Genomic DNA, 18,570 nt, shown 5'->3' on the forward strand with positions numbered 1-18,570 from the left:
GGTCTCTACTTAAAGGCTTGTTGAAAGAGGAAGGTCTTCAGTAGGTACCGAAAAGATAACAGAGATGGAGCCCGTCTAATATTTAAGGGTAGGGAATTCCACAGCGTAGGTGCGGCCACACTAAAGATCCACTTCCTATGTTGTGCAGAACAGACCTTCTGATGAGATGGTATCTGCAGGAGGCCCTCACCTGCAGAGCACAGGGATCGACTGGGTATATAAGGGGTAAGAAGATCTTTCAGGTATCCTGGTCCCAAGCTGTATAAGGCTTTGTACACCAAGACTAGAACCTTGAACTTGGCCCGGTAGCAAATGGGCAGCCAGTGCAGTTCTTTCAGCAGCAGGGTGACATGTTGGGGGTGCCCGGCCCCAGTGAGCAGTCTCGCCGCTGCATTTTGCACCAGCTGCAGCTTCCAGTGTTGACAATGCTGAGCTAGATAGCATAATGATCAGACTTGGTACAAGCAGCTTTCTACATCCCTAATTAGTTCCAAACCTGAGTCACAGTTTTGCCTCTGGATGTGCCCTTGGCCCAGCCTTCGCTATTTTGTCCCTGCCTTCAGTTGATGGACTTGGGAGTTCTAGTAAAAAAACAAAAACAAAATAGATCCTGCAAGCCTGAAGTCTATCCATGCCTGGCCTAAAAGTGTGTGTGTGTGGGGGGTTTTTTTTGCAAAACTTTGCTGCCAGGGAAAACATTTCCTTGCTGCAGGTGATGTGGTGATGAGTGGCTATTTTGCAGTTCTGCACAAGGTGGAACTACTTCAATTCACAGGTGAAAGTAGGAACACACATCTTGCCCCTGTCCTCACATCTGCAATACTCCCTGCTACATGCCCGTGCGCGCACACACACACACACACGCACACACAGGCTTCACTGCCAAAGGTTTCTACCAACATGTGATAGAAACTCTCTCCTGCTACCACCTCACCCTTGTAGAACTCTAGCTCCTTATTCTTCTGAATGTGCAGATGAAGAGGCCCACTAATCTAGGTATTGTGGTGGCTACTAAAAATACTTTGGGGGCTAGTACCTTTTGTGGACTTATTGGTATGGATGATCCGATGGAAAGATGATGGGTGTGCATTCCTGTCCACACCCATCTGTGCCAGTCCTGGAAACTTGGCCCCTGGAATATGACACATGACACCCCTCCCATGGGGCTTGGTGGTTCAGCTCCTTTCCTGCCCCCTTCCCACTCCAGGTGGGAGAATACATAAGCACCAGTCCTCCCCTTCCCATGTCACAGCTTGGCAGCCGACAGCCACAGGTGCCCTGCCCTGCCTTTGCTTGATGCAAGACCTCACCTCTTGAGGAAACTGGAGTCCACAGGGGGCCACTGTGTATGTGGTGCAGTGGTGTAGTTGTCCTGAGTTGTGGGGTGGTGGTGTCATATACCCTTTACTTTTTTGGGAGCAGGGTCCCAGCCAGGTCCCTATGTATGTATCAGCATGAAAAGGATGTGTGTTAGCCACAGAGAAGAGTCCTTGTCCTTTTGTGCTGATTTGAGCCAATCAGAGTGAAAGGAGGTGAGTCAGCCACTGAGAAGACTCTTCCCAGTAGCTAACCCACAGCCTCCCCTTTCATGCTGATTGGCTTCTAGGGATTTCTGTTGCAGTGGACTTGCAAGAGGACAGGGAGCGTGAAGGAGACAAGGGAAAGTGGAAAAAAGGGGCATGGCTGTAACAAGGGCATGGCGTGACTGTCATGAAGGGATCCTGCACTTCTGAATTTGCCACTACGCTAATGGGGTGGTGTGTGTGGGTGTGGGAAGAAGTGCAGATGAGTACTTTGCACACACAGGGTGCATTGGGGACCTGTGGCTTTGAGCTGCAGCCTGTAGCTGTCTGAAGAGATTTTTCATACTGCAGTGCATGTTTCTTAGAAAACTGTTGTTGCTTCTTCCTTGACCAGGATGGGCTGTGGCAAGCAGGAGAGCCAGTGCTTCAGGCTGAAGCACTTTCTTCTCTTTAATCCTCTGGAAAAATCCATTTTCCAGTCTAGTTCCCCCACCACCACCCTTTTGTCTTGACTGCTGAGAAGCAGTCATCATAAAGCTATTTTAAAAGAAATATATTACACAATGGAACTGGCTTTAGAACAGGAGGGCGCTTGGGCACATTTTTTTTGGGAGGGTGGGGGAAATTGTAGCTTAGAGTATCAGCATCAGTTTGGCATACGGAAAGTCCCAGGTTCAATCCCTGTCGTCTCCAGTTAGGGCTGGGAATTGCCTGAAACCCTGGAGAAGGGCTGCCAGACAGTGCAGGCAATACTGAGCTAGGTGGACCAACGGTCTGACTCAGTGTAGGGCAGCTGAATTGTTTGGGGAAGGGTGGTAGCTCATCGGCAGAGCAGCAGCTTTGCATACAAAAATCATTCCCAGGTTCAATCCACGGCGTCTCCAGGTAGGGCTAGGAATGTCCCCTGCCTGAAAACCTGGAGAATTGCTGCCAGCCAGTGAAGACATTACTGAGCTAGATGGGCCAGGCAGCCTCTGATGTTCCTGTTGCCCAGAGAGGGGGAGACTGTCTTGGAATGGCGTTCTTCCTCAGAGTCTCACTCACACAATCACTTCCATTTAATTAACACTTGCTTTTCTGTTTAATTAACACTTGCTTTTCTGTTTAATTAACACTTGCTTTTCTGTTTAATTAACACTTGCTTTTCTGTTCTCACCAAAAGAGGAGTGAGCAGAAGGAGAGATTTCAAAGAGCCCACACCCCTACTTCCAAACTGTTTAACCCCATGAATATGGCTCAGTAGAGGTTCTATTTAAATTTATTTTTATTTTAAAAGATGTATATACTCCTTAGTAAAAAAAACAACAACAGCCCTCTGAGTAGTTTCCATAAAAGAATATCAAATATTCTTAAGAGAATAACAGTAAGATCAGCAGACTGTAAAAACATAATACAAATATCAAAATATAGATAAAATCAACAGCTGTAGAAACAATGTGCACAATAAAATGTATGTCATGAGTAGACTTGCCTAAACAGAAAAGGTTTTAGCAGGCATCAAAAGCAGTACAAGGAAGGCTTCTGCCTAATATCAGTATTTATTAACAAAGGAAATATTTCATTGGTAACTTATGGAATTCACTGCCGTTAATGGACACTAGCTTAGCTGGCTTTGCAGAGGCATTGGACACATGTGAAAGAGGTTAAGTCTATCCAGAGCAGCCTTCACCAACCTGGTACTGTCCGGATCGAAGGCACCAAGTTGACAAAGGCTGATCTAGAGCTATTAGCTGTGGCAGGTAAATGGAAAGGCCACGTTCAGAGGTATCAATGGAGGCTTCATTTCTGATGCACGCAGGGGGGAAGGCGTTAAACTCTCCTCATCCCCTCCAGTCCCAATGTAGTTACAGTTGCCTCTCAAGACTGCTGATTCATTGTTTTTTAATTGCACATTAATTGCATTCACAGTTAAAAAAAAAATCTTTCTTTACTTAAAATTATTTATAGACCGCCTTTCATTATAAAGAATAGCAAGGCGAGATACCAAGTGAAACCTGTAAAATGTAATAAAAACAGCATATAGGCGAATATCAAGATGTCAATAAAGCCGGCACTAAGGACCAGTGCCTGCATGAATAGGTTGTTCATAGTTTGATGGTCTAGCCTGGCCCTGAGAGGTCTGGGGACAGCTGCCATACCTTAAATCAGCCTTCCCCAACCAGATGCCCTCCAGATGTTTTGGAGTACAACTCTTACTACAGTAGCACAGCGGCAAATTCAGAAGTGCAGGTCCCTTCATGATAGTCACAGCCATGCTCCCTTTTTTTGCTGCTGAGTTGAGAATGAGATCCGTGTTAATGCCATCTCACAACAACGGATGTCCCGAGAAGCCAATAAATGTAGAAGGGAAGTGTGTTAGCTGCTGAGAAGGGTCTTCTCAGTGGCTGACTCACGTTTCACTCTGATTGCCTCCAATCAGCAGGAAAGGACAAGGAAGCATGTTAGAGGACTCTTCTCAGTGGCTAACACACTCCCCTTTCATGCTCATTGGCTCATAGGATGCTGGAGACATAGGGACCCTGCTGGGACCCTGCTCCCAAAAAGGTAAGGGGTCTAAGACCCCCTGAGACCCTGGATGACTACACTCCTGCTTACCAGCCTCAGCTGGTATGTGCTGGGGCTGGTGATTTTTGTAGTCCAAAATGTCTGGAGGGCACCAGGTTGGGGAAGGCTGTATTAATCATTAGCAGTTTGGGAAGCATCTGTTTCTGTGGGCCAAAGCCTACTTTGTTAGATGTAACAAGTGAGTTCTTTTGGATCAGTAAACTAGTTACAGAGCAGGAAGTGGAGAGTAAGAATAAATGGACAGTTCTCACCGTGTTGGAAGTGGTGTTCCCCAAGAATCTATACTGGAATTACAACTGGAACTGGCATTTTTGAAACTTGTTAATAAACAATGTAGAGTTTGGACTGAGCAGGGAGGTGGCCAGGTTTGCTAATGACACCAAATTGTCCAGGGTGGTCAAAACAAAAAGCGATTGCAAACAGCTTCAAAAGGATCTCTCCAAACTGAGTGAATGGGCTGTAAAATGGCAAATGTGGTTCACCGTAAGTATGGGTAGAGAAATGCACATTGGGGCGCTAGGTCGTGACTTCACACATCAACTCGATGGTGTAAGAGGTGGTAGTGGCTGACGAGGATTGAGACCTTGGGGTCGTGATGGAGAGCCCAGTGGAAACGATAACTCCAGCAACCGTGAAAAAAGCAAATCCCATGTTAGGGAGCATTAGGACAATATCATAATGCCACTATACAAATCTATGTTGCCACCACACACTTGGAATATTGTGCATCTAAAAAGTATATTGTAGGGCTAGAAAGGGGCATCCAAAATAATCAGGGATCTGAGGAAAGTTCACAGTGTAGGCCTGTAAGTGGGGACATGACAGTGATGCATAAAATTGTTTATCTGTACTGTGGAGAAAGTTTTTCTCTTTCTGTCATAATACTTCTTGTTGTTGTTGTTATATGCCTTCAATTCAATTACGACTTATGGTGACTCTATGAATCAGTGACCTCCAATAGCAGTCATAATACTAGGACCCAGAATCATCCAATAAAGCTGAGTTGTGGGAGATTCAGGACACACCAAATTAAGTACTTCTCTGACACCAGCACATAGCTGCTGTGGATTCTGCTGCCACAGCACATTGCCTTGAGCAGGGGATTGGACTCGATGGCCTTATAGGCCCCTTCCAACTCTCCCATTCCATGATTCAAAGAATACCAGTTTGCTAGTAGAGAACATGAGCTGTGACAGCACTGTTGCGCTCATGTCCTGCATGTGGGTTCCCATTGGTGCCTGATAGGCCACTCTGAGAACAGAATCCTAGACTAGACAGGCCTTTGATATAATCCAGCAGGACTCTATGTTCTTATGAAGGCCTGAATGATGGCTAATTCCTGTGACCGCTCTTTCTGCTTATGACCAGAGGGCACATTTATATTTTAGCTTGGGTCGCCCAAACAGGCAGCCTGAAACAGTACAAATTGGAATTTTGCTTCGGTTAATGCAAATTTGCATTAGGAAATGTTATGCAAAACCAGTTTTTGCTTCAGGATCAGTGTGTAGGCCAGTGTTGGGTGGAGGCAGAGCGCCTTCTTGTGGCCAGTGCCGTAAAATCCACTAGTTATAGTGCCAGGAAGAGTGTTTGAATTATGTACAAAGGATATAATCCTGCTTTCTTTGTATATTTCAGGAGCAAAATTCCCCATTAAGTGGACAGCCCCAGAGGCCATTAATTTTGGGACGTTCACCATCAAATCAGACGTTTGGTCATTCGGGATCTTGCTCACCGAGATCATCACTTATGGCCGGATCCCTTACCCAGGTCAGAATTTCTCAGCAGCAAAATGCAACCATATTTCCACCTGCACAAACTACTTGGTATCTACAGGGAGACCCAGATTCCCATGTTAAAAACAAATCAATACCATGAAACCCTTCCCCTGCCTTGCATTGTGATTTCAATCCTGTACTAAGGGAAGATCAGAATATATATATATTGTGGCTGTATACTATAGACAGCGTGGATTTTTCACATTCTGCAATGTTAAATTGAAAATACCCCCGCATGCCATTCTGATGCTTCCCATAAGCTCATTTCAAAACAAAACCGTACAAAGCTTATAGTCCTGAACTCAGAAACGCTTGCTTAACAACCCTCTCAATTTTCATGGCGATTCACAAAACAGTCAGAGAGAATCGAGAGTTCAAAGTCTAAAAAGAGAAAAAAAAAACCCTCAGAGCACTTTTGGACTTTTTTCTCTGAGAGTTCTCATAATCTGTTGAAATTCATTAAAAATCAGCCATGTTCACAGAGGGCCTGTAATCCTAATACTGACCTTGCCCCATACTCTGACCTTCATCTTCTGCAGTTTAAAAGTTTAAAAAAATGCCTGGGTGATTTTTAATTAATTTAAGAAATTTTGGCTGGAAGCCAACGATAAGGGCCGGCATGCTCAGTAAGAACCAACTGTCAGAGTTCTAAAAGTCTCACAGCTGCTGGGCTTGCCTAATCAGGAGGCCACACCCACACCATACTTTGATTTCACGTGTGACAGTCATGGCTTCCCTCAGAGAATCCTGGGAAGTGTAGTTTGTGAAGGGTGCTGAGAGAGCTCCAGTGGCCAGACTGGTTTAACAGTCAGCCACTCTGACTGAAGCTCTCTGAGGGGAATAGAGCACTTCCCAGGATTCTTTGAGAGAGGCCATGACTCCAAAGTGAAATAAAGGCCTGGTGTGGATGTGGCCAGGGACAGCTTTGGTTTAAATTTGGGTGGGAGGCTACATGTGCCTGCTGTAGAATAAAAAGGTGGGGGAAAGCCTGAAAAAGAATGATACTGTTCACACTGTTTTCCTTTTGGAAAGGGGCTTCCCTTCTGCCCAGTGTCCACCCACCCAATCTCCTCTCCTCGCCCTCCTCCTTCCCTCCCTGCCCCTCCCTGGGTCAGTGTTGGACTCTGACCTGGGAGACCAGGGTTCAAATCCCCACACAGCCATGAAGCTCACTGGGTGACCTTGGGCCAGTCACTGCCTCAGAGGAAGGCAATGGTAAAATCACCTCTGAATACCATTTACCATGAAAGCCCTATTCAAAGGGTTGCCATAAGTCCGGTCGACTTGAAGGCAGTCCATTTCCATTTTCAAACATGATTGCACAGAAATAAATCCCATTGAACTCAAAAAGTGTGCAAATGATCAAACCCACCCTCCCTTCTCCTCCCTCATATACCCTCCCTCTTGCCCCCTCCCCTCCCCCTTCCTTTGCCCCCCTCCAATCTGCTCCTTCCCCTTCCCCCTCCCCCTCCATCTCCCCCATGGTCAATTTTTCCTATCCTAACCATGATTGCATAAGAGTAAATCTCAGGGACATTATCAGGGAAGAATGCAAAAAGACAATACCTCTAGTTAAAAAGAAAGACCTCAATGGATGACTGAAGAAACTCTTAAAATGGTTAAAGAGAGAAGGAAAGCAAAAGCAAAAGGAGATAGAAACACGGTCAGACCCTAAATGCAACTATACAACGACGCAGGGACAAAGAAAACTATTACAATAGTTATTGTATAGAAATAGAAAAGGACAACAAAATGGGAAGAACAAGAGCCCTGTTCCAAAAGATTAGAGAAATGAAAGGGAAATTTAAACCAAGAGTAGGAAAGTTGAATAATCAACAGGGGAACACACTGACTGACCGAGATGAAATAAAAGGAAGATGGAAGCAATACACTGAAGAACTCTATAAAAGAGATGCAAGGATGACAGATTCATTCATGGAGGAACCATATGATGAACAACCAGAAATTTTAGAATGTGAGGTGAAAGCTGCTCTTAAAATTCTTAGAAGAAACAAATCACCAGGAATAGATGGCATACCAATAGAGTTGCTACAAGCTACTGAGACTGAATCAGTCCAAATTTTGACAAAAAATTGTCAAGAAATACGGAAAACTAAACAATGGCCCACAGACTGGAAGAATTCAATATATATCCCACTTCCAAAGAAAGGGGATCCCAGAGAATGCAGTAGTTATCGAACTATTGCCTTAATATCCCATGCAAGTAAAGTAATGCTCAAGATTCTACAACAAAGGCTCTTACTATATATGGAGCAAGAAATGCCAAATGTCCAAGCTGGATTTAGAAAGGGAAGAGGCACCAGAGATCATATCACAAACATACATTGGATAATGGAACGGACCAAGGAATTTCAGAAGAAAATCACCCTGTGCTTTATAGGTTACAGCAAAGCCTTTGACTATGTAGATCATGAAAAACTATGGAATGGTTTAAAAGAAATGGGGGTGCCACAGCATCTGATTGTCCTGATGCGCAACCTATACTCTGCGCAAGAGGCTACTGTAAGGACAGAATATGGAGAAACCGATTGGTTCCCCATCGGAAAGGGTGTGAGACAGGGGTGTATTTTATCACCCTATTTGTTTAATCTGCACGCAAAACATATCATACGGAAAGCGGGATTGGACCAAGATGAAGGAGGTGTGAAAATTGGAGGGAGAAACATCAATAATTTAAGATATGCAGACGATACCATACTCTTCGCAGAAACCAGTAATGATGTGAAACGAATGCTGATGAAAGTTAAAGAGGAAAGCGCAAAAGTAGGACTACAGCTGAACATCAAAAAGACTAAAGTAATGACAACAGAAGATTTATGTAACTTTACAGTTGACAATGAGGACATTGAACTTGTCAAGGATTATCAATACCTCGGCACAGTCATTAACCAAAATGGAGACAATAGTCAAGAAATCAGAAGAAGGCTAGGACTGGGGAGGGCAGCTGTGAGAGAACTAGAAAAGGTCCTCAAATGCAAAGATGTATCACTGAACACCAAAGTCAGGATCATTCAGACCATGGTATTCCCGATCTCTATGTATGGATGTGAAAGTTGGACAGTGAAAAAGGAGGATAAGAGAAAAATCAACTCATCTGAAATGTGGTGCTGGAGGAGAACTTTGCGCATACCATGGACTGCGAAAAAGACAAATGATTGGGTGTTAGAACAAATTAAACCAGAACTGTCACTTGAAGCGAAAATGATGAAACTGAGGTTATCATACTTTGGACACATCATGAGAAGACATGATTCACTGGAAAAGACAATAATGCTGGGAAAAACAGAAGGGAGTAGAAAAAGAGGAAGGCCAAACAAGAGATGGATTGATTCCATAAAGGAAGCCACAGACCTGAACTTATAAGATCTGAACAGGGTGGTTCATGACAGATGCTCTTGGAAGTCACTGATTCATAGGGTCGCCATAAGTCGTAATCGACTTGAAGGCACATAACAACAACAACAAATCCCATTGAACTTAATAAGCATGCAAATGATCAGATCTGCTTTTCCCCTCCTCTCCCTTCCTCCTCTCCTCCTCTCCGCCCCTCTTCCTTCTTCCTCTTTCCCTGCCCACTCCAGCCCTCCCTCCCCTGCAATCAGTTTTACCAATCCTATGATTGCACGAGAGTAAATCGCACTGAACTCAATAAACATGCAAATGATCAAGCCTGTCCTACTCCTCCCCTCCCCATCCTGCCTGCTCCCATCCCAGTCCACTCCTCTGCCTTTTCTCCCCTCTCTCCTCCCCTCCCGATCCCCTGTGGTCAGTTTCACCTATCCTAAGCATGATTTATTTATTGTATTTGCATACCGCCCCATAGCCGAAGCTCTCTGGGCGGTTTACAGCAACTAAATCCCAATGAACTCAATAAGCATGCAAATGATCGATCCATTCTCCGCATACATGGGCAGGATCCCATTTCTTACCTCCTGGATTAAAAAGCAGGGAAATTCACTAATAGTGAAAAAATAAGAGCGTACCTATCACCGATATTTCTATCAAACGTTAAAAAGCAGGGAAATTGGACAGCTATAGTGAATGCATCAGGGAAGCAGGAGACCTGACCTCCTCTCTGAGATATGGTACTGCGCTACAAATTTGTCAAAATGCAAACACAATTTGGATTGGTTTTTCACAGTCCAATTCACTTCCTGTGTAGCTTGGAAGAATTTGGTAACATGTGCCTCTGAGCATATGGTGAGTGGTGGCGACACCTGCAATCAGCCCAAATAATAGAAAGAAGACATGTGCTGTGCTGATCTTTTTTTAGCAGGGAGGAAGCAACATTATTAAGACAGAGGATATAGTTCAGATGGTCACTTTAAATATGTCTGATTTACTTTGCAATTTTAGTGACGTTTCCTACAGGAAATCATTCTTTTGTTTCTCTTCTGTGAATATGTGAAGTACAGCAACACTTTGCATAATTTACACTAAAAAAACTCCAAACATAATTGTGGAATAGTGGCACTGATTTCTGCAGAATAGTGTCCAGTGGATCTCGGGAGTGTCTCAATTTGCACAAGATAAAACAGTGGGAGGTGAAATATATTCTAGTAAAACTCTAGGTGTGCTCTATGTTTTTAATTGACCATGCCTACCTTGCCTTAAATAAAGTGGTTTAAACATAGCAGGATGAAAACATGCATCCTCTTTTTTCCAACAGCTAGAGTAATTGCTGACATAACAACATATTGTAATCAGTCTGATTTTACATCAAACTGCAGTTTCAGATTCAACTGTTAATGCACCCAAAATAGAAATAGAACATAACCTCCAATTTGAAACACAAAAGGCTGTCTTCACCATCACATGACAATGACCAATAAAAAGGCTTTGAAATTAATAAAAATATATTTGACACAGATTTCTAGGATGAATAATGAGGGAAATAAAATTTTCTAGTTTAGATTCTCTGTAGAAACATTAGTAACACAGGAAAGAAGCAAAGTAAGAAGAACACCAACAAACATACAAAAAATATAATTCTCCATCTTTGGAGATGGCAGGTGTTGCCACCACTCACCATATGCTCAGAGGCACATGTTGCCAAATTCTTCCAAGCTACACAGGAAGTGGATTGGACTGTGAAAGACCAATCCAAATTATGTTTGCATTTTGACCAATTTGTAGGGCAGTAAAATATCTCAGAGAGGTCAGGTCTCCTGCTCCCCTGGTACATTCACTATAGCTGTCCAATTTCCCTGCTTTTTAAAGTTTGATTGAAATATCTGTGGGTTATAGGTACGTTCTTAAACCACAAGGTTTTTTGCCTATTAGTGAATACTACAGGGTGGTGCGTCAGAAATGGAAGAGCTACTGCCCGTTTTCAGTTGAAAGAGTCAAGCTCCAGTGAGATCCACTTACATTGCTGTGAATGTTTCATCATTAAGTGTGCAACGTATATGGGCTGCATCATGATACCACATCAAATTTGGTACTCCAAGTCCTCCCAATTTTGTTGATTTATATAAAACATTATTCCTAAGTCTTGCTCTCTTGTTTTGGTGCATGAAATTATTATTTTTTGCCATTTTTTCAGTATTTTTATGTCGATTCGAATTGGAAGGACCTGGAATAGAAAATTGAAACGTGGCAATACTGAAATTTTTACAGCGGCTATCCTGCCTAACCAAGAAAGCTGGAAATTATTCAGTTTTTTCATGTCTAGTTTAACAGATCTTACCAAGACATCAAAATTCATTTTCTTCATCATTTCCAGTTTTTTGTAATAAGTACACCAAGGTACTTTATGTGTTTAGGACATAATTTAATTTTAGATAATTTGTGTAGAGGTAGGTGATACATTAATATTCAGCATCTCAGATTTTTGTAGTTAATTTCCATTCCTGATACACCACCATAGTCTGCAGTTTCTTTGAGTGCTGCTGGTAGAGAAGACAATGGGTTTTCTAACATTAAAGCAACATCATCTGCGAAGATATTTATTTTATATATTGAATCTGTGGGTTTTATTGCTTGTACTAATTCATTCTGGTGAATTTTATTTGCCATAGACTCCATAGACAGGGCAAAAAGCAGGGGTGACAGAGGGCAATGTTGAATTTAGCTGTGTCCCAGCCGTTTAGTTGAATAGAGGCTTGATATAGGTGTTTTAAAGTTGTGATGAATTCCTTCGGAAATGACATTTTTTCTAATAAAGCATATAGGAAATCCCAGCTTAATTTAACGCCTTGCTAGAGTCGAGTGAAACTATAGAGACAGGCTTTTTTGTCCATCCGGCATAGCAAATTATGTTTATTAATCGTCTAATTGGGTCAGCTATGTGTCTGCCCCTAATGAAGCCAACTCAATCTTTATCTATAACAGTAGGTAAAGATCAAAGCTAGCCTGTCTGCCAATATATTGCTAGAAAATTTTGCACCTTGATTTATAAGGGCTATAGGTCGGTATGAATCTATTTGTGTTGGGTCCTTTCCTGGTTTTAAGAGAATCACTAAACGTGATTCCTGCCAAGTGTGTGGTATAGGTCCGCCTGTCACTATGGAATTAAATAAAGTTTTCAGTTTGGGTTTTAGTTGCTCTTTGAAGACTTTAAAATTGTGATGTGAATCCATCTAAACCTGGTGCCTTGGCTGGTTTCATGTTTTTGAAGGCTTTATCGATGTCCTCATCTGAAATTTGCTCTATCAGGTAGTGTTGTTGATCTATGTCTAATTTTTTAAAACTTTTCTGTTGTGTATAACTGCTGTCCTGTGGATCCTTGTATATCTGTAATCCTATTTCTTGTGATTTTCTTTTTGAGTTTATAGATAGATAGATAGATAGATAGATAGATAGATAGATAGATAGATCGATCTATCTATCTATCTATCTATCTTTATAGGCTAAAAGTTTGGAATTTTTATCATGTTGTTCATAATATTTTTGATTAGTAAACTGCATAGCAGTTGCAATTTCCCCAATTTCTAGATTTGCCAATTCAGTCCTTTTTTGAAGCAATATCCTATAGATCCGTTTACTGCCTGTTTGTTTATTATTGTTTTCAAGATTCTTAATTTTGTTTTGGAGTCTAGTTCTTGAGGCCTCTCTTGTTCTTTTTAGATGAGCATATTTGCTTATCAGATGACCCCTCATTACTGCCTTCATTGCATCCCAAATTGTAGCCTCGGATAACTCATTGGTGTCATTTATTGTGAAGTAATTATTAAGTTCCTCTTTCACTTTATCCACTATAAGTTAAGTAATAAAGAGGGATTCCGTTTCCATTATATAGTCTTTGGAGGGGGGTTCATCAAATGTACAGTGGCTACAACAGGGGCATGATCTGAGGGACCTGAAGAACCTATATAGGAGGACAGTATTTCTCCAGCCAGACTTTTTGTGCTTAATAAGTAATCTATCCTCGTGTATGAATAGTGTGTGTGGGAAAAATATATGTAATCTAATTCTGTAGGATTTTTTTCTCACCATCAGATCAGCAGCATCAAGAATATCTTTTAAATTAGAATCTTCACAAATCACAGTCTTTCTCGGTTTCCCCCTCCTATCTTTTTTTGCGTCACTAATCCAATTTTAATCTTCACCAAGAATTATAGTTCCTTTTGCAAATTGTGTGATTGAAGAATTTGTTGTAAAAATTCTCGTTGACCATTATTAGGGCTATATAGGGAACCTATAGTTATTTCGACAGTTTGTATTAGTCCCTTAATAAAAATAAATCTTCCCGTAGGGTCAATTAATGTATCTTGCACCATTAGGCCCAAACTGTTAACAGTCCATATTGCCACACCTCTAGCCTTGGTGGTCCCTGGGGCCGTATGCCATTCGCCCTGTGTGTAAGGGATCAAAGGTTTTAAATCTGTGGATTTTTTGGGTGAGTTTCTTGCATCATTATGATGTCTGGAGTTTCTTTTTTTAATGCAGACCGTACTCTTCTCCTCTTAACAGGATTGCTAATACCATTAATATTCCATGTACAGACTTTCAGACCCATAATATTAATGTTAGGATTAGTGTAGACCCACCTTTTCCATTATTTAGTAATGTAAAACACTTAGCAATAAGCAATAGGCTTGGTCTCGTCAAATGCTGAGAGAGACCTTTATCTGCTAAAACTGACCAACTTATAGCCCTCAAGAGTGATGTTTGGTCTCTTGAACTGCTGAGAGAAATCACGAATTGTATAGCACTAAATTCCAGAGACAGTTCAGGTGTACAAATGAATATGTATAGCAAAGATACACATGGAATATGTTCCCCTTCAACACTGAACAACCCTCCACCTCCCAATTTCCCCCCAACAAACAAGGCTCTCTCCACAGCCTCAGTATAAATCCAGAGTCTGTCCATTCTCTCTGGAGAGGCAATGATGGAAAGGGAGTTTAGGTAGAGGACGTTTTTACCACCTCCCCCCCCCCCCGTCCCATAACGCTATTATTGCTATCCTTTGCACAACAGAAAAACAACCTCACGTTTCTTTCCTGTATTTAACTAATTATAGCAAACCAGTTATTCTAAGTGAATCAAATATTAACAAGATCACCCATTTTTGTTGAACTGTATTAGATGCCATAGGTAGACTTAAGAAAGCACTTCTCTTCAGATGTAGATCCCAGGTAAGGCTGTTTTCAGGTGCTATTATTTTTTTCCTTTCTCAGCTTCTTTTCCTTATTTTTCTTGGTCTTTCTTTGCCAGTCATACAGATGGTTGCAGACTTGTTCTGGGCCACTCAGATCAATGTCATCTGAGTCTGATTCCTCTTCTTCTTGATTAAGTTTAAGCCTCACAAGTAATGTTTTTGCTTCCTCATGAGTAGTAGCGGTCAGTGTAGTTCCATTACTGATTACTGTCACTTTGAAGGGGAATCCCCACCTGTATCTGATTCCAGCATGCCTCAGCTTTTCAGTGTATTGCGCCTTTTTTTTGCAGTTTTTCACTACTCAGATCTTGAAAAAGGTATTTTTTTTCTCCAGCACACATGAGATCAGGGTTTGCTCAAGCTGCATGCATTATCTTGTTGCCTTTGACTTGGTAATGGTGGAATCTAATTATAATGTCTCTAGGATGCTGTCCCTGAGGCGGCTTTGGAGCTAAGACCCTGTGAATGCGTTCAATGTCTTTCTCTTCCAAATGTATACCAGTGAAGGTATCATTAGCCCAAGTGATAAAGAAAGAAAGGAGGTTTTGGCTCCCTGCTGATTCAGGGATCCCGCGGGCCCTCAGGTTATTTCTGCGGCTGCGATCCTCCCATTCAGACATCCTATGGTGAATCTCTGAAGTTGCCTTTTCTAATGCTGAAATGGCGGTTTTATGTTTTAAGCCTAAGTTCCAGAGCCACATCTGCTGTTTTAGTGATCTCACCAATCTTCTCTGAAAGGCTCTTGATCGCCATCTTTAAAGGATTAATTGTAGCCATCCACTCTTCACTAAGTTCTTTTTTAAATTGTTGACTGGGTCTGTATCTTCCTTAGAAGTGCGGGCTGATTTTCGCGCCATGGTAGGGCCATCCTCGTGGTCCTCCAGGCCGCTGGTTGATGAATCAGAGCTCCTTGGAACAAAGTAAGCTGTAAGCAGTTTTTCCTTTCCTCCAATGAGGCTGTGGAGCATTGCCTTTCTAGGTGCTTATAAGAAATGCTTTTGCCTGTTGATTTTGGTTGTTTTTAGTTTATATTTTGAGCGGCATGAGTGGGAGCAGAAAGTCTAAACCACCATCTTGGCTGATGATGTCATCGCCCCTCTCCCGCTTAATTTCTTTAATGCGAAATGAAGCGATCGATGGGGCAGATACTTGCCTGGACAAAATCTGCTTTGGTGCAACCTGAGATCTTTTCCATTGAGCATATAACAACCTCATCCTAATGAGACGCCTATGAGCTTCTTCAGTCGTTGTCTTAAGATGCTGGTGGAGGCTGGTCCATTAGGGCTCAGTCTACCCTCGGCCAGCCTCCACCTGTCTGCTGCCTTACTTACAACCAGTTGGGGTGGATCAGGCTGTCATCGGCTTTGGCTCTACCTTTGTCTGGTCTCCGTGCCAATCTCTACCCTACTAGTCCCAGTGAGCACCAGCTACCACCGTTAAGACAATTAACATATTGCACACAGAGCTTTTATAATCCCCCACTGACCCCAACACCTTTTTCTTCCTTGCTTCTGTGTGTGTGTGTGAGTGTGTGTGTGTGAGTGAGTGAGAGAGAGAGAGAGAGAAGGCTGAGGAACTGTGAAATGCACTGCTTTGTATTTATTTATTAATTTATTAAATGTATTGGTCGCCCATCTGGCTGGTTGTCCAGCCACTCTTGGTGACGCACAACATAAAAACTAGAGCCTTAAAATTCCAACAATAACACTAAAATCTAACACACCCCAAAGGCCTGCCTGAAGAGCCAGGTTTTCAGGGTCCGGCGGAAGCTCATTATGGAGGGGGCATGGCGGATGTCATTTGGGAAGGAATTCCATAGAGTGGGTGCCACGATTGAAAAAGCCCTCTCCCTAGTTCTCACCAGTCTAGCTGTTTTAACTGGTGGGACAGAGAGAAGTTCTTTTGAGGCTGATCTTGTTGGGCAGCAACATTGATGATGCTGGAGGTGCTCTTTCAGATAGACTGGGCCGAAACTGTACAGGGTTTTAAAGGTCAAAACCAACACCTTGAATTGGGCTCGGAAAGCAACTGGTAACCAGTGCAACTCCTTCAGCACTGGAGTAATGTGGTCTCACCCACGGCTACTTTTAATCAAGCGAGCCGCTGCATTCTGTACCAGTTGCAGCTTCCGGACTGTTTTCAAGGGTAACCCCACATAGAGCGAATTACAGTAGTCTAGGTGAGAGGAGACCAGGGCATGGACCACCAATGGGAGCAGATGGTTTGGAAGGTAGGGGCGCAGCCTTTGTATCAAATGGAGTTGATACAACACCGCCCGGCTCACAGCCAAGACCTGAGCCTCCATGGACAGCTGGGAGGCAATTGTACCCCATTAAACACACTTTGTAGTGTTTGTTTGCTGGTCTGACCTAAACCAGGGGGGGGGGAGGTGTTGGACTTGCGCCTTGGATCCCAAAGAGGGCTGAATGTGTTCTCGGCAGAGAGAGAGAGAGAGAGAGAGAGAGACCCTTAGTCTATTGCTACACTACACCCACCCACATACCCTTGGTCTATTGCTACGCTGCCATCTTTCCGAAGCCTTTTCTAACATAGCTCTTTGTGTTGTGGCTGTAGGAATGAGCAATCCAGAGGTCATCCAGAACTTGGAGCGTGGCTACCGAATGCTGCCACCTGACAACTGTCCGGAAGAGCTGTACAAGCTGATGTTGCAGTGCTGGACGGAGAACCCAGAGCAACGGCCCACGTTTGAGTTCCTGAAAGGTGTCTTGGAGGACTTTTTCACTGCCACTGAAGGACAATATGAACAGCAGGTGTGATGATGGACCACAAAGAAGGATCCTGAGCAGTATGAAGAGATCTGCCCCCTCCACCAGTCATTTTGTAACAAAAAGCACCTCATAAACTTTGAGGGGCCTGAGGCACCCAGACCTCCGATGAAACAGTCCCCTTTGAGATTTAGAAGCCTTGCCTCCTAATCCCTGTTGGGGAGAGATTGGGGTGGCTGCAGGGGAGACAGTTATTGCTCATATTATTTCACATTTTCAAGGCTAAATCCTGGTAACCTGTGACTCAAAGCTGTGACTTCCTTTCACCCTCGTAATCGATTCTTAGGTTTTGTTTGTAGTTTTTAAGAAGAGGCTCAGCCCTACCAGGAAGAAATAAGCAGTGACTGGAGCACCCACCTAATAATCTCATATGCAGTCATGTAGTACTGTTTGCTGCCCAGGGCAGAGACCTGCCCACTTTTTTAAATTTGTTTTGCTTATGTTACTCTGTAAAGTGCCATACATAGTAATGGTGCTGTATGAATAATTAACAAGCAAAATAAAAGTACTTATTAGCAAGAAGGCACTCTGCCTGTGCTCAGAAGCACTTGTTTCTCTCTCTGACTACCATGGAGCATGTTCCAAAGCTGAGCACTGGCAATAATTACATGTTCAGGGGTTGATCCTGGATGAGCCCCTAGCTCAGTCTAAGGACTCCTGCTCTGGAATGAGTAGATAGTAAAGATACTCTATTACTGTGCAAAGAAACAGCAGGTTTCACTCTGAATTTTTGGCTCTTGCAGGAAAAGACAATGGCAAAGTGCAATCCATGTGTCCGTGTGTGCAGATTTGCGCTGAACTTGATTAAAGACTTGTGTCTGTCTAGTGTTGTTGCTAGTTTAATCCCTCTCCCCAATGGTTACATGTGCAGTGCACTGAGTGATCCACAATTTGCAGGGGAGGGCAAGATAAGGCAGTCCTGGGAATTCATAGTTCAGGGCAGGTGAAGTGGAGAACAAGAAACAGATTGAGAGCTGGGAGTAGGGACCTGCAGGGCAGTGAGAACTGGCTGGGGACTTTTGTGGAGAGAGAAAGAAAGTAGCTTGGGCTGTGGAGAGGCTGTCCAAGAGGATGGAAGTTTGGATGCTCTTCATTTGCAAACCTGTGCCATAGGTGTGCTGTTTTCTCCCTCCATGGGCACTTCCAGACTATTGCCATTTTCAAGTGGGATTCAGTCATGTACCGGCAAATTCAGGTTGCACAATTAAAATTGAGTTGGTGCTCCTAATGCACAACAAGCCCGCTCTCCCCCCCCCCTTTGGACTTTTTGCAATTCGAAAAATGACAGGAAAATG

At 43.1% G+C, this 18,570-nt stretch overlaps 1 protein-coding gene across 4 annotated transcripts in view; it reads left to right on the forward strand.

The window, feature by feature from the left end:
- LCK (LCK proto-oncogene, Src family tyrosine kinase) overlaps positions 1–18,049 on the forward strand; it is a 63,123-nt gene extending 45,074 nt beyond the window's left edge. For all 4 annotated transcript variants that reach the window (XM_061596861.1, XM_061596860.1, XM_061596862.1 and 1 more), the window contains 2 exons: positions 5,724–5,855; positions 17,064–18,049. In XM_061596861.1, coding sequence (XP_061452845.1) covers positions 5,724–5,855; positions 17,064–17,266 — 335 coding nt within the window. In that variant the 3' untranslated portion in view covers positions 17,267–18,049. The remainder of the gene's footprint in view (positions 1–5,723; positions 5,856–17,063) is intronic.
- Positions 18,050–18,570: the final 521 nt, after the last annotated feature.

The sequence above is a fragment of the Rhineura floridana genome, chromosome 15 (assembly GCF_030035675.1).
Source record: "Rhineura floridana isolate rRhiFlo1 chromosome 15, rRhiFlo1.hap2, whole genome shotgun sequence".
Classification (NCBI taxonomy): Eukaryota; Metazoa; Chordata; class Lepidosauria; order Squamata; family Rhineuridae; genus Rhineura; species Rhineura floridana.